Raw genomic sequence first — 20738 nt, 5'->3', positions numbered from 1 at the left:
TTTTATCCAGGTGGAAAAGGGCAGTGTGGAGTGCAATAGAGATTGCATCATCTGTGGATCTGTTGGGGCGGTATGCAAATTGGAGTGGGTCTAGGCTTTCTGGGATGATGGTGTTGATGTGGGCCATGACCAGCCTTTCAAAGCACTTCATGGCTACGGGTCGGTAGTGCTACGGGTCGGTAGTCATTTAGGCAGGTACCTTAGTGTTCTTGGGCACAGGCACTATGGTGGTCTGCTTAAAACATGTTGGTATTACAGACTCGGACAAAGAGAGGTTTAAAATGTCAGTGAAGACACTTGCTAGTTGGTTAGCGCATGCTCGCAGTACACGCCCTGGTAATCCGCCTGGCCCTGCGGCCATGTGAATGTTGACCTGTCTAAAGGCCTTACTCACATCGGCTGCGGAGAGTGTGATCACAGTCTTCCGGTACAGCTGGTGCTCTCATACATGTTTCAGTGTTATTTGCCTCGAAGCGAGCATATAAGTAGTTTAGCTCGTCTGGTAGGCTCGTGTCACTGGGCATCTCTCAGCTGTGCTTCCCTTTGTAGTATGTAATGGTTTGCAAGCCCTGCCACATCCGACGAGCATCAGAGCCGGTGTAGTACGACTCGATTTTAGTCCTGTATTGACGCTTTGCCTGTGATGGTTCGTCGGAGGGCATAGCAGGATTTCTTATAAGCTTCCGGGTTCTTTCTTATAAGCTTCCCGCTCCTTGAAAGCAGAAACTATAGCCTTTAGCTCAGTGCGGATGCTGCCTGTAATCCATGGCTTCCGGTTGGGGTAATTGGGAATTTTCCAGTACATGTGACATTTTAGAGTAAAATAAGTGCACTCTATATGTGTGTCTAGGTCATTAGGCACCATTAGACATGCACCTGTCTTGAGAGTGGGCATGTCTGTTTATTTTTGTACCATTGCTATGGCCTAATGTTTCTATGCCCTAATGTGAAACCAAACAAAAATTAGTGCAAGGCAAAAGATAATGATGGCTAAATGCCAGAGGGAATGAATCATTAATATAAAGAGGAGTTACTATGTGTGTGATGTAAGGATGAAACCTGTATAAAAAGTGTGTGTCAAGGCTGGAAAGGGAGTTATGAACCAGCTCGGCTTATATTACTTTGTAATAAAGTCTATTTGAATTCACAGGCTCCGGTATTTGAGAAATATTATTGACTGAATATTTCCACAACATAAATGGCGAGCTTGCCAGGAGTGGCGAAAAGGGACCAGAGACGGTGAAAATCTACTGTTGTGGCCGGGCCTCTTGGATGAACAGCACAAACAAATGGCCACTTGAAAACAAAGGTAAGTTCTTGCCTATAGTATAGAGTTTGTGTGGTTCACTCTGGGAACCTGCCTCAGCGGTAGGTCACCAAGTGGGTCTCTCCAAATTTGACAAACCAAAGAAATATTGGGAGCTTTTGGATTCAATGAAATGCATGGAAAATAATGAGGGGATAAAAAGCTTTGAGGGTTGTAACAGTGAAAACAGAGTATAGTAATTGTTGTGTGACCACTGCAGAAGGAGATTTAGGTGCTTCATCTGTCTTGACAGGCTCTGTTGAGTGGGGTTATTCGCTAATTTGTTTGGGCAGTTCCTCTGAACACTTTGTTCAGTCAGATTGAGTTGACTGTTGTCTGATTCAGTTTGGCTGGACTTATTTGTTTAGACCTGTTTGAGTTTGCTTACAAAACGCAGGCCATTCATCTTATTCAGTCAGTCCGAGTTGGGTGGGTCATTCAATTCATCCAGCTCGCTCGTCGCTCATCTGGGAAGTTTGTTCAGTCTCGTTCAGGTTGTCTGCCCTGTTGACTGTTCTGTTCAATCTAGTTTGGAGTGGCAACTGTCTACCTGCATGGTCGAATACAATTATATATAAATTAATTAATAGAGGACTGCTCAGACAGGAAAAGAAATCTGTGGTTAACGCTCTAGAGTAAATGTATCGATACAGATAAAACCCTGTATAACGCACGCAGTCCCACACTAAAGGAGGGGAGTGTGAATGGTACATAAAATAACCATTGAAGTAATATGATACTAGAAGTTTGAATAGTTAGGATAAACAAAACAATACATGAACATTATAGTAATAAATGTCAAGACGACATCAGCGATTAAAAATTGCATAATGTGTTGCAAGGTAGAATAATATACAGTACAGATAAATATAGAAATTGGAACATTTGAAGTAAGAATATACTCAAAAAGAGAACAATTATAAAAACCTAGAGACGGGCAATAACCAATAGACCGAGTACAATAATCAGAGAAAGAAAAATAATGTGGATATAAATAGGAGGGAATAGAGTGTGGTCAAGCCATCCAGGGCTTAAACAGACCGTTAGAAAGATTTAGCCCTGGAATAGTAGGGAGAAATCTAAGAACAAGAGAAAGAAAGTGGTTTTAATAAAGTGAATAGCACAATAAAACAAAACTAGGGAGCAAAGAATAAATACGATTATCACAGGAAAATAGGGAGAGGCTTGGAAAATAGTTAATAGAAGGTGTGAAATATAGATGGGAGTGAAGAAATCTATAACACCCTAGACACAGTAGGGAGAGGTTTGGGAATAATAACTATTCATATGTCGACAAACGGCCCCGTTTTTCTCTGTAATATGAAGCTAGAGAATTTTTTTTAAACCATGGAGTCGCTGAAAGAAGCGCACGAGAATTCTACCAATTTGGCTCGAATATGGAAAGAATTGAGCAAACTGGATAATATTGAGCAACATTTCCCTGCTAACGGAGAATTCAAATCAAATAAAGAATTCAGGGAGGCAATTATGACTTGGCACAATCACATAAAACCAGAATCAAAAGCTCAATATATCAGCGTATTGAAGTTAGCGTTCTATCAGCGTAATTGCACTAACCGCATTATTTGAGTATGGATATTGTAAAATGGGGTAGTTGGTAAAGTTGCTCAGGCTATTTTGTTTGAATTTCAAAGCACTGTTTTGGATGTACCAAAGTGCAGAATAACTGAAGAATTTACGAATGCTCAATGCCGGGTTGAATATGGCCGATGTCATTAAACGTCAGGGAAATAACGTAATTTGAATTATTGCCAGCAGCAGTTAGTCACCAACGTTTTAAACAAACAAGTAAAGAGCCTAACCAGCTCTGCGAGTTGAGTAGAATGGAGAGTGAAGATGTATTCTCTTGGTTGTGACTGGAAGTAGCGTTAGCTAAATTAGCTAGCCAACTTCAGCCAGTTAGCTTGAGTGCTTGACTGCCTTGTGGCAAGAAAATAATTATGCATTATGAATCAGAGTTTAGATCAACCCTGCTTAGCAGAGCAGTAATCCGTGTGATAATCAAGAACAGTGGATATTAGGCAACATATTAAAATGGGCAGTATATATGGGCGAGAGCACGAATGATGTTTAAAAATAGTCAAACTTTGTATCACGCCACATTCAAACAATCACTAAAGGGTGTAGATTTGGGGGTTCTGTGTTGATACAATATGTAAGGTAGTGTATTTGCTGTTGGCGTAAAAAGACGAAGAAACTCATATGCCAAACCTGGACACGTTATGTGGTAGAGCAGGGTCACAAGGAATTATAGCTATGGTAAAGTACAACTGGCGAAAACAAGAGAACATATTTGGGAGCTTCGAGAACCATGCGACTCAAGAAGAAAACCCTAGTAGTTGAAATTTGTGAGACTTCATTTTGTTTTATTCTAAAATCGATTTATTGAATTGACGAAAGGGAAGAAGAGATAAGAGTAATTAAAGTGGCCTCCCTGTGAAAAGTAAAAGTTATGTTTGTTTTGACTATAATAAAAATTAAAAAAAATTCACCTGGTAACATAAACGTTAGCAGAAAGACAGAGGTAGAGTATGGTTGAGATTGTAGAGAGCTTTCTGAGTTTAAGGGAAGAGATGTAGACTGGTGAAGGTAACAAATGAGAGTTAGTCAATTGGAAAGTCAGAATTTCAAATTTGAATTGTTTGGATTGATTAAGACTTGGCTGATGTATTTTCTACATTTGGCGCATTACAGGTTAATCCTAACAAATAGATGTTTAATGAGTGTGAAGCAGTGGTTAGTGATACAAATATAGTCATATTGATAAGGAGGATTGATGTAAACGTAGAGTGTTGACAGTATGTGAATAGTAATATGTTATTAGTGTTTTTTATAGCACTCTAATGATGCAATATTTTAGTAATTTGAAAAGCTGAGGTTTCAATACAAGGTTAAATAATGAGTAGAGGGATTGAGCCTTGAGATTGTAAAAAAGAGTCACTGCGGTTGAAAGCGAGCAGGCATTGGGACATTTGAAGTAGAGGTATGAGAAACATTCTTTGACAGTTTCTGATTATTGTTGCTTGGTTTTATAGTTAGGTAACACCAGTGAATTTGAGCAGGAAGTTAATGTATTCTAATCTGTTTCCATTACGTGGAACAGTGTCCAGTAATAAGTAGAATGAAATAAGTATTGACTGTTAAGCTGATGAGACAGCTCCAACTTTTTGAAGGTTCTACATGTGTTAAACAGTTTTGTATTTTACTAAGTTAATGCAACAGGTTAAACTGATAGGGTTACCGGAAAGGGGTTCTGGGATTGTTTATTTTAGATGGGGTCGAATCCACTTAATGGAACACTGTATTATCTGATGTGTTTTGAGTAGGATTCTTGCTTCCAGGACTGATGGAAGTACAATACACTATGTATGTTAATTAAGGGAGACATAGGAGACCATGTCTCAAACAACTTTTTATTAGATGCCTGGGATCAAATATCACTGATTCCTTAAGATGAGAAACTGACTACATTTGCGACAGGAAAAAGTATTGATGATTGGAGTAAGGACAGTGGATTTACCATTATCATGTTTGGTTTATATATAATACTTTGGGATAGCTGATTAAGATGTAGCATAGAGAATGCTAACAATGTACACTTTATTTTCCAGAAGAGGAGGGATTTTCATTATCTCTCTTTGAAATGTTTCCTGAGGCTATGTTTGATAAACTGGGAGCAGTTTGAAACTGGGAGAGCAGTTAGGGAGAGCAGTTAGTGAAATTCAGCAGTTTGATAGGTACAGTTGAAGTCAGAAGTTTACATACCCCTTGGCCAAATACATTTAAACTCAGTTTTTCACAATTCCTGACATTTAATCAGAGTAAAAATTCCCTGTCTTAGGTCAGTTAGGATCACCACTTTATTTTAAGAATGTGAAATGTCAGAATAATAGTAGAGAGAATGATTTATTTCAGTTTTTATTACGTTCATCTCTAGGAGACAGAACACGTTTCCTTCCTGAGCGGTATGACGGCTGTGTTGTCCCATGGTGTTTATACTTGCAAACTATTGTTTGTACAGATGAACGTGGTACCTTCAGGCGTTTAGAAATTGCTCCCAAGGACTAACCAGACTTGTGGCGGTCTACAATTTATTTTCTGAGGTCTTGGCTGATTTCTTTTGATTTTCCCATGATGTGAAGCAAAGAGGCACTGAGTTTGAAGGTAGGCCTTGAAATACATCCACAGGTACACCTCCAATTGACTCAAATGATGTCAATTAGCCGATCAGAAGCTTCTAAAGCATGACATAATTTTCTGGAATTTTCCAAGCTGTTTAAATGCACAGTCAACTTAGTGTATGTAAACTTCTGACCCACTGGAATGTGATACAGTGAATTATAAGTGAAATAATCTGTCAACAAATGTTGGAAAAATTACTTGTGTCATGCACAAAGTAGATGTCCTAACCGACTTGACAAAACTATAGTTTGTTAACAAGAAATTTGTGGAGTGGTTGAAAAACGAGTTTTAATGACTCCAACATAAGTGTATGTAAACTTCCAACTTCAACTGTATATAGTTATCCAGATTCGGTGTTAAAGAGGAGTTACCAAATTAAATAAGGCCTGGACATTTTTGTTTGTTTTTGCCATATGGTTTACCACACACACACACACACACACAATTTACCGGTTATGAATATGCGTTAGTGGTGTTGATACTGTGGGATTTATTTTGGATGGTTTTTTTTCAATTCAGTTTTAAATTGGGTATGCAGAAGGATGAAAATGCTTTGAAAGGTGTTTCAATGGTTTCGGAAGGTCAGGGAAAGAAAAGGGAGAGGAAATATTTGAATGGTGAGGCCTGATTCATCTCACTAGAAATGACAGGAAGTTTAATTATAAAATGAATATGAAACACCAGTCTCTAATAAGAGTGGGACCATGACTGTTGTAGTTCTAAGTTGATTCGTTATTCAAATTGGTTTATATTTTATTCAACATGTTGTTTTGAATCATGTGTTCGAAGGGGAAAATTACCAGTTTCCTGGGGTCCTGGTCTTTGGGTAAATCTACAAATGTACTTTGTCAGTCTGCATATAGAAGGAAAGATATATGTTAAGAAGGGATGACAGTTACTCCAAATGGAGTGTGATATGTAAATTGCTGATTTATATATCGTTATTTTTTTTCCCGATACAAATTGAACCAGATTGGGATTTATGGAGTGTGGGATTTCTGCGATAGGTTAGGGTGATAACTTTCTGATCTGGTAACTCTTCCGAGAGATCGCCAGTAAAACAAGATAGTATAAACTGATTTTGAAAATGGTTTTAGTAGTAACAGTATGTTGTTATGCTCTTTGACAATTGTCATAGAGATTATGTTAAGAAAAGGTTACCGAATAATTTGTCATATAGTCAATGCTTGTCTGGATTTCCTGAAACAGAAATTAATTGAACTAAACTGTTCTGATCTTAGTTTTTTTGAGGTTATCATGGAAGGTGAAGTCAGATCGTGTCTTAATGCAAGGTAGGAATTAATTTGACCACAAACAGTGTGTGTGAACCTCAAAACCCTCCCTAACCGGCTGAAGAAAGAGCGACAAAGGCATGCAATACGACAGTGACTTTAAACACTTCTATTTGAGTCCGAGCCATAAACCGGGGCAGGAGTGCTGAGAGAGCGTGTGGAGTGAGCGTGAAGAGAGAACGGTTCAGGTGAGAGACTCGTGTATGTGGAAGATTCGGATGTGTCTATTTGGAAATTTAAATTGGGACATTATCAAGGGCCATCAAATGGGACAGGCAAGAGTTACATGTGCTGTTGGGAAGATGAACTGTAAACGATATCTGAAAAAGACACGCTGGAATGATAAGTGCCAGGAGAAAGACAGGGGGGGTCTGCACACTGCGAACAATATAGACTACGGATGCATTGTGATACTGATCTTTCATTACCAGGCCACTTGCAACAGGAAAACAGGGACAAAGGGGGCTGTAATGAGAAGAGTTATTAACAGCAATAAAAGGTTCCATTTACAAATGTACATTCTAACCAGGAATGAGATGTGCTCAGTTAAGAAGCTGGAATTCCAGTCATAGACTCAAAGTAAGCACTAAGGACTGTCATTCTGAATTTGGGTTGGATAATTTATAAAATGTTGTAGTTAAGATTCGGATACAGCGAGGGAGAGTTGCTTTTAAATGGTAAGGGGTGACGGCCCTGCTCAAATTTATTAGGCTGAGGGAGGTTCCAGAAACCTTATTTCTAAGTGTCCTCCGACAGGGAGGTTGTTAGAGAACTCACTGGATGATAGCTTGGGTTAACCATTAAGTTTTTTGTTCTCTTTTGTTTAACCATGTAATCAGAATTGTGGTTTAAGCCCCATCAATGAGTGATGTGAAGTAATTAAACATGTTTTCTCTCTCTTTCCTTTTCAAGTCAATATGTATATTAGGTTCTGTGGAGCATCAGAGTTATCAATGTTCCAGAGGAGGGATTGATGTATATTGACTAATTGATTTGAGAATGTTGTATGTTTATAACTAAAGAAGTGCATTAGGAGGAGTAGTGACTAGTGTGTTATGGGTTAGATGGAATGATATATGTGCACATGTATCTGTAGCAGGAGGAGGTGTTTGAGACAGAATGTTTACATAGGGCTGTTAAGTGGGATGGAACGGGACTGCAGTAAAGATCTGTGGGGGCTCATAAATTAAGGTTGTGCTGATAGAGGAGTATAATGCCCAGAGACTGTATATTGTTACAGGAGACAGCTCATAGGAGAGGAAGGACAGCTAACTGTGCACAATATTGGGAGTTAATGAAGTTAAATTGAACATTACACATACCCAGATCATGGTGAGAGTAGAAGAGATAGTGGTGGCATTTCAGACACTATGGTAAACTTTCAATAAACCTGTGACTCAGAGTTTTGTTAGGTTGGATATTCTTCCAACTCATTAATCTCTTTCCCAATTTCTAACAGCCGGCGAACATTTGACAGATTTACATGCAGGAGTTATTCTCACGGCAGTCGCTGTAGGGACCGTAATTGAAGGAGACTATAGGCATGGGCCATGCTAGTAGTAGCAGGGGTTATTTTAGTAGCATTGTTGGGAAATCAGTTTGAGGACTCCTGCCACATGGCTTGGTAGCTGGTAACTGGGAGACCAATTGGAGTAAGGGGGGCTGTTATTCAAATGTAACAAATTAGTGATCTTGCCATAAGAGGAGGGTCTATGTTGTCAGGAAATTTCCCATGCGTTGCATTGTGTATCATGTGAAAGCATAGATAACCTAGGAAGCGGGCTGAATTCTGGAGATTGAGTGTACATCAAGATACACCAGGCGGTGGGTATTGGGACAGCGTTGGCCTGGTCCACACACAGTACTCTTACATCACCTGCAGATGTAAAATTCATCATGTCTCTCCTCGGTGGGTGCATAGTTCTCACGAGAAGTGAGGTCCAGCGGCATAATGGGTGCGCTTGAAGACACCATGACAGAGGAAGCGGAACTAAAAAGAGAGACTAGATTCCACTGTAGACATGCAGATGGGTTTGGTCTAGGAGCTACTTTAACATCAAAGTTGGGTTGGGTTAGCTGCTTTATTGGTTAATGCATCATATGAAAGAGGATAGATGTTGGTGTAATTGTACTCTAAATATTTTGAAGGCATTGATGTGAAAGCATATACAGTGCTGAGTTACCTCAAGAGGATGTATAGTTGATTAGGGATACGCACTTGCCTACCAGGTGACGTGCCTATCAAGTGGCAATGAATGGAGATGCGGAACAAAGTGAAAATGACATGGCTTGGGAACACCTCTCGGAACCTGGGGCCAGAAAGGGGAAGACTGGGCGAAAGCATGAGGAGGCTTTTTAGGGCCTTCATTTTTGTAGAGTCTAGCAGGAAAGTATCCTGGAGGCATAGAGTCAGGTGAAGAGAGAGTGGGGATTGTCATGGTCTCAGACTTTGGTTTTCATGCATATATAATGATGAATAGCTTATCACATTGTTAATACTGTTATGTTTTGTGCTTATCGTTGCTTTGCAAGTCTTATGCTATCACTCTCTTAGAAACCAGAAGGAGAAAGTGGAGCAACTAAAAGCAGCTCAGCTGAAGTGAAGGAGGGTCACCAGCTTCAGCTCGAATGTCATTATGTTGTGTGATGAGAGATAGAAATACGATTGTGTATGGTGTGATCATAGAACAAAGGCCATACGTTTCAGAGTTTGAAAACCTTACGAGAAGAAGGCAAAAACCTGAACCAGGACCAGAGGTTCCCCGTCCGGTGGTCCCAGGGGACCAGGTCTGCATCTGTGTGTTCTGGAGGAGGTGGAGCAGGCCAAGGCGAGAGGGTCCCTACAAGGTGGTCCTAGCAACACGAACAGCCATCCAGGTGGAAGGAAGCACCATCTGGTACCATCTAAACCACTGCACCAAAGCGCCAAGGGTGAGCGAACGACCATTGAGCCTGAAGGGAATGGAAAGGAAAAGATGCTGATACTCCAGGCAGGAGTCCGGAGGGAACAGAAGGAGAGGATGCTAATACACCAGGCAGGAGCCTGGAGGAAACAGAAGAAGAGGACCACGGCGCAACTCCCAATAGTCAACAGATACACTCGCCTGAAGATCCAGAGAGTCCAGGGATGGGGAGGAGGGACATGCCTGTTACTCCTGATGACATACCTACTCTGGCAGATATCCGTGACAAAGGCGAGGGGGGACGGCGAAACAACGACAGGAGAATGGGAAGGAGACTTCCCTACCATCGACTTCTCTGCCCTCACATGGTCCTCCTAACAGACAGTGGAAACCAGGACAGATGAAGAGCGGTAGAACGGCCTTGACAGCAACAGCGGCAAACCTAGAAGAAATTGTAAAAACACCTCCCACTAGTACACCAACTAAGACAATGGTAAAACCACAAGAAAGTGGGTTGCGACAGAAAATCTGGACCTCTGTTACCAACTGGGGTAGCCAAAATGAAGAAACTACCCCAGAATCAAAAAATTGACTCAATATTAAAAGTATATAACCATGTACTCAATGTAACAGTTGCTGAATGATAAATGATGTTAGACCTTCTGAATATCTGTTCGCCTAGACATGTATGTGACATAGGGTTTTCCAGTTACAAGAGTCCATGTACCTTGCCCTTGATTCTTTAACAGGTTTTTTCACTTATGACCAAACAGTTGTTTGTGAGGGAGATCAATATGTTTAGGTGTCATATTGAGAACGAGAGAGCTTTTTATGTCTCTATTTTGGTTTGGTCAGGGTGTGATTTGGGTGGGCATTCTATGTTCATTTTCTATGTTTTGTATTTCTTTGTTTGGCCGGGTGGTTCTCAATCAGAGGCAGTTGTCTATCGTTGTCTCTGATTGAGAACCATACTTAGGTAGCTTTTTCCCACGTGGTTTTTGTGGGTAGTTTTCTGTTTTTGTGTCTTCACCAGACAGAACTGTTTCGTGTTACATTTTGTCTCAGTTTTCAGTTTCTTTAATAAATAATATTGAACACTTCCCACGCTGCGCTTTGGTCCACACCTTCTTCAACAGACGGTCGTTACACATGCTTTTACACTGTATGTTAAAGGACAATTGGCTTGAGGGGTCTTTTACTTCTTTCTAGCTATATGTGAAAGGAGATGTTTGGTCCTGACTCCCCAGTATGAATGAGAAAATGAAGCAAAGGTTGATAAGGTTTAAGGGAGACAGATTGTCTCCTTAGCAACATAGAAGGTGCTTCCCACTTCACTTGTACTGCAACAAACTTTAAGGTTTGGGACTTATTAAGCCCCAGAGGGATATATTGGGAATTTTCCAGTACATGTGTGACATCTTAGAGTAAAATAAGTGCCCTCTATATGTGTGTCTAGGTCATTAGACACCATTAGACATGCACCTGTCTGGGGAGTGGACATGTCTGTTTATTTTTGTACCATTGCTATGGCCTATTATTTACTGTTGCTATGGATACGCCTATTGAGAATTTTCTAGTACATGTGTGCCCATTATACATTTTGAAGTAGTCAGCAGGATAAGTGCACTCTGTGTCTAGGTCATTAGGCACCATTAGACATGCACCTGTCTTGAGAGTGGGAATGTCTGTTTATTTTTGTACCATTGCTATGGCCTAATGTTTCTATGCCCTAATGTGAAACCGAACTAAAATTAGTGCAAGGCAAAAGATAATGATGGCTAAATGCCAGAGGGGATGAATCATTAATATAAAGAGGAGTTACTATGTGTGTGATGTAAGGATGAAACCTGTATAAAAAGTGTGCGCCAAGGCTGGAAAGGGAGTTATGAACCAGCTCGGCTTATATTACTTTGTAATAAAGTCTATTTGAACTCACAGGATCTGGTATTTGAGAAATATTATTGATTGAATATTTCCACGACATGGTATGTACGTACGGTCACTGTGGGGACAACGTCATCGATACACTTATTGATGAAGCCAATGACAGATGTGGTGTACTCCTCAATGCCATTGGAGGAATCCCAGAACATATTTCAGTCTGTGCTAGCAAAACAGTCCTGTAGCTTAGCATATGTTTCATCTGACCATGTTTTTATTGATCTAGTCACTGGTGCTTCCTGCTTTAATTTTTGCTTGTAAGCAGGAATCAGGAGGATGGAATTATGGCCAGATTTGCCAAATGGAGGGCGAGGGAGCATTGTATGCGTCTCTGTGTGGAGTATAGGTGGTCCAGAGTTAATTTCCCTCTGGTTGCATATTTAACATGCTGATAGAAATTTGTTAAAACTGATTTAAGTTTCCCTGCATTAAAGTCCACGGCTACTTGGAGCGCCGCCTCTGGGTGAGTGCTTACTTGTTTGCTTATGGCGGAATACAGCTCATTCAATGCTATCTTAGTGCCAACCTCTGACTGAGGTGGTTTGTAAACAGCTACGAAGAATACAGATGAGAACTCTCGGTAGGTAGTGTGGTCTACAGCTTATGATATACTCAACCTCAGGCGAGCAATACCTCAAGACTTCCTTAGATATAGTGCACCAGCTGTTATTTACAAAAATACATAGTCTGCCGCCCCTTGTCTTACCAGCCGCTGTTATATCCTTCCGGTACACCGTATAAGCAGCCAGATGTATGTTGATATTGTCGTCGTTCAGCCATGACTCCGTGAAGCATAAGATGTTACAGTTTTTAATGTCCCGTTGCTAGTTTAATCTTCCCCGTAACTCGTCAATTTTATTGTCCAAAGATTGCACGTTTGCTAGCAGAATTGAGGGAAGTGGGGGTTGATTCGATCGCCTTCAAATTCTCAGAAGGTAGCCCGCTCTCCGGCCTCTCTTTCTCCGCCTCTTCACGCAGATCATGGAGGTCGGGGCCTGTTCCAGAGGGATCCGTATATCCTCTCCCTCGGTGAGTGGTCAGTAATCGCAGTCCTGATGTCTAGAAGTTATTTTCGGTCATAAGAGACGGTAGCGGCAACATTATGTACAAAATGACGCAGATAAAAAAACACAATCGGTTGGGGACATGTAAAATGTTTGCCTTCTGCTCCAACGCCATCTTACAAGCGTTCAAAAGTTTAGGGTCATGTAGAAATGTCCTTATTTTTGAAAGAAAAGCAAATTTTTTGTACATTAAAATAACATAACATTTATCAGAAATACAGTGTAGACATTGTTAATGTTGTAAATGACTATTGTAGCTGGACACAGCTAATATTTTATGGAATATCTACATAGGTGTACAGAGGCCCATTATCAGCAACCATCACTCCTGTGTTCCAATGGCACGTTGTGTTAGCTAATCCAAGTTTTGCATTATAAAATGCGAATTGATCATTAGAAAACCCTTTTGCAATTATGTTAGCACAGCTGGAAACTGTTGTTCTGATTAAAGAAACAATAAAACTGGCCTTTAGACTAGTTGAGTATCTGGAGCATCAGCAAAATGGCAGAAACAAAGAACTTCTGAAATTCATCAGTCTATTTTTGTTCTGAGAAATGTCTGAGCTATTCTATGCGAGAAATTGCCAAGAAACTGAAGATCTCGTACAACGCTGTGTATTACTCCCTTCACAGAACAGCGCAAATCGGCTCTAACCAGACTAGAAAGAGGAGTGGGAGGCCCCGGTGCACAACTGAGCAAGAGGACAAGTACATTAGATTGTTTAGTTTGAGAAACAGACGCCTCACAAGTCCGCAACTGGCAGCTTCATTAAATTGTACCCATAAAACACCAGTCTCAACGTCAGTGATGAAGCAACTCCGGGATGCTGGCCTTCTTTTGAACGGCAGTGTATATTATTTTCTCCCCAATTTCATGGTGTCCACAGCCCAAATTATGGAATTTCTTGTGGAAGAATGGGTGTTGCATCACTCCAATAGAGTTTCAGAGGAGCACTGAAGCTGTTCTGGCGGCTCGTGGTGGCCCATCACCCTATTAAGACACTTTATGTTGGTGTTTCCTTTATTTAGAAACTGCCATGCAGTATTGAGAGAGTCTACCAGAACAAATAACTTATTTTGTTCAAAACTCCTAATCCCCAAAATGGGAGAACTAAACAATATTTATATTTTGGAGGATGTGGAAATGGTCCATGGACACTTAAGGGACAGTTATGACAAGTGTGTTCCATTTGTGATCTCATGAAGGACAGGAAACACACAACTATCTCTTAAAGTGTACATTTCCCAGCTGTCAGGTTTGCATCTAAATATTGTGAAACGTATGTGATTAAACATGAAACTATTTGTGAAAAGATGTGATGCTAACCTTCTAAATGAGAGTATAGGTTTTCATATAAAGTTAACCAAATCAATGGCCACGCCCACGTGAGCATAGACATTACGTCGGCGTCATGGACTGCCCTTTCTCTGAAGTGTATAAAACCCACTCCTGAAGAAATTCACACCAGACTAGAAAACATTCAACCTTCACTGATCCGAAAGAAGTTAATTCATGTTTACATAATTACTTTTAAACCTAGAGAATTGATTTGATAAAATAACAGTCTTCACATTTAATGATAGTCACAGACACGACAGAGGCAAGCCCACATTCGGCAAATGGAGCCATTTCCCACTAATCTTTGGCGGGCAGCTTTGTTAATTAATGGGAGTATGGGAGCAGGCAGGGTGAAGGTCCCTCCTCTCTCTCTCTCCTACAGTCACTGCGACAGGTTGACCCAGATGAACCATCTGTCATTGCTGCAACGCATCACACTTCACACATTGGCCCCGTTGAGATCAGTGGCATATGCTGCTGTTCCTGCTGCTGTTGGTGGATTGGGGCTGGAGGCTGGTCTGGCAGATGATATACCGAGTGAGGGCTGTGGGCCCTGGGTTGGCAGCTCAGAGAGGATCCCTGGCCCCTGGCACAGCTCTTGAGAGGCCTGGAGGTTCTCTGGAGGGACCTGGACTCAACTAAGTCTGGATCTGAAGGGTCAACCCACAAGGAAGGTCACTAGGAGGACGTCACTCTAATTCACCTTAATGCTGCAGCTTCACATCTTGACCAACAGATCACACTATACATAGCCCGGTTACACTCATAAACTGTTAAAGTGTGTAAGAAAGTGTTTGAAACAACCCTTTTTACAATATGTCTTATAACCAATGAAAGGCTTGGATGTCTTTCTATGCTCCAATTAAGGTTGAAATGCCACAACCCTGTGAGGATGCTGGCGGATTTTCAGAAGCTGAACGTCATAACATGACAAAAGCATATGACAGGTCAATCAGAAGGGGTGAATAAGGTGATAAGAGTGGAAAGCAACACGCCACATCACCGTAGTCTCTAGCATGTTCTGGGCAAGAAGGTAGCTCCATGAAGAAGTCTATTAATAAATCCAGAGCTCATCACTGCTCTGAATCTGCTAGTACTGCATGTGCCCTCTGATGTCCGCAAGAACATCCACCTCCTACATAATCGCCCACGTCTGCTGATAGAGATCCATGTGCAGCAGCTCGCTACAATGCAAAACCTACCACATGCACTATAAGACTCTCTTCTGTTTCACAGCTATACAGAGCACAACAAAGGGAAGTCCTCTTTTAAGCCTTCCCACTGGGCAAAAACTAAATCAACATTGCTTCCATGTCATTTCAACCCCCCCAAAATCGATGTGATGATGTTAAATCTACTTGGAAAATGGATGGTAAACCCAGGGCTGATGGTAAACCCATTCAGCTAAGCAACCGACGTTATAGTATGCTATTGATTACTTGATGAAAGACCCATATATGAAGACCCATATTTAGTCATGTAGACCAATTACAGTCTGTTTGTGTCGGCTTTAAAACAACGTTTATTTATTCTCTGGAATGTCTGTCAGGTCTGGTTTAGTAGAACTAAGAAGCTAATCTGATATGGACATCTAAGAACAAAAATGAGGCAGCATCAGGAAAACAATAATCCAATGTGACTTTGAACGTTACATAATCAGTTACGGTGTTCATGCCAAATATTGACCATGACATAAGGGTCTACATTTAGAGAAAGCACTTCATTATACATTGGAGAGCTTGCTTATAAATGTATTAAGACAAGGTTGAGAGGATGTTAAGGAACATAATGTGCGTAAGGGTAGGGATAACAATTCTTTATAAATAATCAGAATGTACACTCAGTTAGTCATTAGGGTGTCTGACTATTTCAATGATTCTAATGAATGACAATGTGCAATACCAACTTAGCTCTGTCATTCCTCTAATGCTACAGACATAACTCACAGAGTAAAGATATGGCTGCATATTTCTCTGTTTTCACGAATGCTTCCAACGGATGGAAACATGAGCCCACAGTGAAACTCCGATGACGAGTAGGCCTTGGAATGCCTGTGGTTTGGAAATCTGGAATTCCAATCTAAAAAGTTGAATGAACATGCCATATCTCCAGCTTCACTGGCACCACCGCCTATTCTGATTATTATGATGGCGCTACAGGGCTAAATAATATTTCCCAGGCTTGGAGGGAAATATCATTCCAATTAAGAAATTCATTCCAATCCCTTTCATCAAAACAAATAGCTATTTAGCCAGAGACTTTACCAGAAAAGTCAGACTTCTAAAATCCCTTAGAGATGCACCTTAGCATCCCATGACTTTTCCACATCGCTGTGTGCTTTCTCATGGTGTGACAGAGTTTCACATGGACACGTTCTCCTGAGAGTGCCCAAAGTGATGCCAGCGCTGCCAGCTCCTGCACTCTGTGGCGTGGGACTGGGGACCATCTGTCCCCCCTTGGTTCCCACAGAGCCCTGGGCCGGACCAGGTCCCAGCCGGGTGTGGTGATGTCAGCTGACAAAGCAGGCATTGAATGACGTGGCGGGCGGATGCTCTAATTAAGCTCATGGTGTTTGTCTACTTTCTCTGCACAGACGAGAGCGCCCAACGGCCTGTGAGTCACGCATCCTGAGAGGACTGGCAGAATAATAGGGGGTATGTCCTGTACACACTCAGCTTGCAGCGCAGTGATAGGGCCATGTGAGAAACACCCAACCAGGACGAGCAGGGCCTATGGGTAGAGACAACACACCCAACAACACAGCCACCAGCGCCTGACATTTCAGGAACAATGTGACGCTAACAACACTGTTTGTTTTGAGCCAAAAGTGCACGTTGAAGGGAGGAATCTTTTTATAACAGAGAAATTATGTCACTGAGACGAATAGTGTAGGCTCACTGGCATGTCAGTTAATACCTTGACAATGCAAGGATGACACTGAAGTATTCACAGACACATACTGTATCCTCAAACTATCCTACACCACAATGAAAGGTGAATGTGAGTGAATCAATGGCATGTCAGGTATCATTATGATGAGCTGAACTAGCATGTCATGGTAGGTTATGGATTGTGCTTAGTTCTATGTCAGTTATTGTAATTGTACAATTATCAAAAACACAGGGGAAATGTTTTAGGTACAATCTCTGTAATAGCATCCTTTTGGTTGAATATTTCATGGCAAACAAATGCCTATTGAATAATTAGGCACCAATTCAGATGACTGGAATGACACATTTTCAGTCAAGAAACATTGCTTGTTTTAGATGGTGACATTTTCTTTATTCTATTTTTGCTTCACCACTAGGCTACAGCAGCATGTATAACATATTCCTAGCATGCCTAAGCAAATGTTCTGCACACTCTATCTCTGTACAAGATCCTCACACGCAAGTCTCTCCTCTAATCTATCTAATGTATGCAATGCATCGTAGTGCATACTGTGGCTACGGAGTTTGACTACAGGGTTCTGGGGGCCCCCATAGTAATATGTGTAGTATAGCAGGAAATTAGCTTTAAAACAGCAAATTTTTCTCTTTGACCCAAGGCAAAATGTGAAGGTTAGCTGTCTTTCCAGTTACGTATCTATGGCTGTGTAAGAATGATCTCACCTGAGAAAGAAGCCATAGAACAAAGATTAATATACAGTATGACTGCATTATACACAAAAATGGACTGATCATAGCTTGGACTAATCCAGGTCCAGGCTGATGGTTAGGCTTACACAGATACACAGAGGGGACGGGTCTCTGTGTCCACCTACCCCTCTCTGTTGTCCTCTTCGTCCAGGTTGGAGATGAGCTGGGAACCGGCCAGGGAGATGTCCAGTGCGGCCAGAGGCAGGTCTCTGTAAGCAAAGCTGCCTAGCTGGACCGGATTTTGACACTGGTTGTCCTCCTCCACCTGCTGGGAGATCACCTCCAGCTCTGAGGCTCTGGCCTGGGCCTGGGGAAGGGCCCTGGAGGACACAACGTACGTAACACCATGGACACTCTGTTAGTAGTAGTAGTAGTGGAGGGCCCAGGACTCACACATTCAACTAAACAAATGAATCTTCTCTCACAATCTAATGGTAAAGTACTTCAGAGTTTGGTCTTTCACTGATCAACAAAATAGTTACAAAAGGCAAGGGACAATATCTATTAGAACCCATTTTTCAGAGATACAGGTATGTAGGGACAATAATACATTACAGCCTACATAATGGAAACAGATGATGGGTTACACAAACTGTACTTCATCAAATGGTGAATCCACAACAATGGTATTTTCTCTTAAGAAGAGCTTGACCTGAATAAGCAAGTGAGATAGTGAAACCTGATTATCTAAATGTAAATGTCAGCATATCGCTATACACTACAGCAGTGGTTCCCCAACTTTTTATAGCCCCGTACCCCTTCAAACATTCAACCTCCAGCTGCGTTTTCCTCTAGCGCCAGGGTCATTGAACTCTCAAATGTTGTTTTTTGCCATCATTGTAAGCCTGCCACACACACTATACGATACATTTATTAAACATAAGAATGAGTGTGAGTTTGTCACAACCCGGCTCGTGGGAAGTAACAAATAGCTCTTATAGGACCAGGGTACAAATAATAATATAATAATAATCAATAATTTTGCTCTTTATTTAGCCATCTTACATATAAAACCTTAGTTGTTCATCAAAAAATGTGAATAACTCACCACAGGTTAATGAGAAGGGTGAGCTTGAAAGGATGCACATAACTCTGCAATGTTGGGTTGTATTGGAGAGAGTCTCAGTCTTAAATCATTTTCCGCACACAGTCTGTGCCTCTGTATTTAGTTTTCATGCTCGTGAGGGCCGAGAATCCAGTCTCGCATAGGTACGTGAGTGCAGCCCTGTCCATAAATCTGGCAGTGGCTTCTGATTAAATTAAATTTTCACAGAACCGCTTGTTGCAATTTCACTCAGGCTCTCTTGTTCAGATATCAGTAAGTGGACTGAAGGCAGGGCATGAAAGGGATAACGAATCCAGTTGTTTGTGTCGTCCGTTTCGGGAAAGTACCTGCGCAATTGTGCACCCATCTCACTCAGGTGCTTCGCTATATCACATTTGACATTGTCCATAAGCTTGAGTTCATTTGCACACAAAAAATCATACAATGATGGAAAGACCTGTGTGTTGTCCTTGTTAATGCAGACAGAAAAGAGCTCAAACTTCTTAATCATAGCCTCAGTTTCGTCCCGCACATTGAATATAGTTGTGGAGAGTCACTGTAATCCTAGATTCAGATCATTCAGGCGAGAAAAAACATCACCCAGATAGGCCAGTCGTGTGAGAAACTCGTCATCATGCAAGCGGTCAGACAAGTGAAAATTATGGTCAGTAAAGAAAACTTTAGGCTCGTCTCTCAATTTAAAAAAAAGTGACAATACTTTGCCCCTTGATATACATGTTGTAAAAGCGTTACATGGTCGCTGCCCATATCATTGCATAATGCAGAAAATACACGATAGTTCAGGGACCTTGCTTTAACAAAGTTAACCATTTTCACTGTGGTGTCCAAAATGTATTTCAAGCTGTCAGGCATTCCCTTGGCAGCAAGAGCCTCTCGGTCGATGCTGCAGTGTACCCAAGTGTCGTCGGGAGCAACTGCTTGCACGCGCGTTACCACTCCACTATGTCTCCATCTCATGGCTTTTGCGCCATCAGTACAGATACCAACACATCTTGACCACTAAAGTCCATTTGATGTCACAAAGCTATCCAGTACTTTAAAAATATCCTCTCATGTTGTCCTGGTTTCCAGTGGTTTACAGAAGAGGATGTCTTCCTTAATTGACCCCCCATAAACGTAACGGATATATACCAGGAGCTGTGCCAGGCCCGCCACGTCTGTTGACTCATCCAGCTGTAATGCATATAATTCCCTGGCTTGAATGTTAAGCAGTAATTGTTTCAAAACATCTCCTGCCATGTCACTGATGCGTCGGAAAACAGTGTTGTTTGATGAAGCCATTGTCTGTATAGTTTTTTTGGCCTTTTGTCCCAGCCATATCCGCGGCAGCAGGAAGAATTAAGTCCTCCACAATAGTATGGGGCCACTTGGTAGCTCACCATATAAGATGCTTCTAGCCCCTTCTTATTAATGGTATCTTTTGCTTTTACACATGTCTTACCACTCGAAAGTCATCTTTATTCTCGCTCAAAAAACTCCTGTGGCTTATTTTTCAAATTGTCATGTTTTGCTTCTAAATGTTTGCGCAAGAGTGAAGGTTTCCCGCGAGAGAGTAACGGTTAATGTGATTGGATGTTAATTATTTGATTAGACTACCTGTATTTGACAATGTGTTGTTATTTCGCTGAACACTAGATGGTTTAATTTTATTTTTGGCAGTGAAACGAGGCAACTCAGGCGAGAAAAAAAACGCACCCAAATGTATAGCCCCATTGGAAAATATAAATGTACTGTTTGAAAATATGAAGAAGAAATAAAAATAAATGTTTTATATATTTTTTTCTTAATGTAAATCACATTTTTATTTGGCGTACCCCCCAGTTTGGGAATACCTGCACTACATTATAACAAAGTACCTATTCACATTGTATAACTTGTGTGATAGACTGACATAACCTGAGCAGGTGAATCCAGGTGGTCACCTGTTAAATCCACTTCAATCGGTGTAGACAATTGATACATGGATTGCGTATGTGTGCCATTCAG

General features: G+C 41.2%; 1 protein-coding gene across 1 annotated transcript in view; it reads right to left on the bottom strand.

The window, feature by feature from the left end:
- The window catches only part of LOC120053226 (transmembrane protein 266-like), a 62688-nt gene extending 42481 nt beyond the window's left edge, over positions 1-20207 (bottom strand). Inside the window, exons 1-2 of the mRNA XM_039000374.1 lie at positions 20194-20207; positions 17812-18006 (exon numbers count right to left, since the gene is read on the bottom strand). Coding sequence (XP_038856302.1) covers positions 17812-18006; positions 20194-20207 — 209 coding nt within the window. The remainder of the gene's footprint in view (positions 1-17811; positions 18007-20193) is intronic.
- Positions 20208-20738: the final 531 nt, after the last annotated feature.

This window comes from Salvelinus namaycush, chromosome 9 (assembly GCF_016432855.1).
Source record: "Salvelinus namaycush isolate Seneca chromosome 9, SaNama_1.0, whole genome shotgun sequence".
NCBI classification, from domain to species: domain Eukaryota; kingdom Metazoa; phylum Chordata; class Actinopteri; order Salmoniformes; family Salmonidae; genus Salvelinus; species Salvelinus namaycush.
This window is presented reverse-complemented; position numbering and strand designations above follow the sequence as displayed.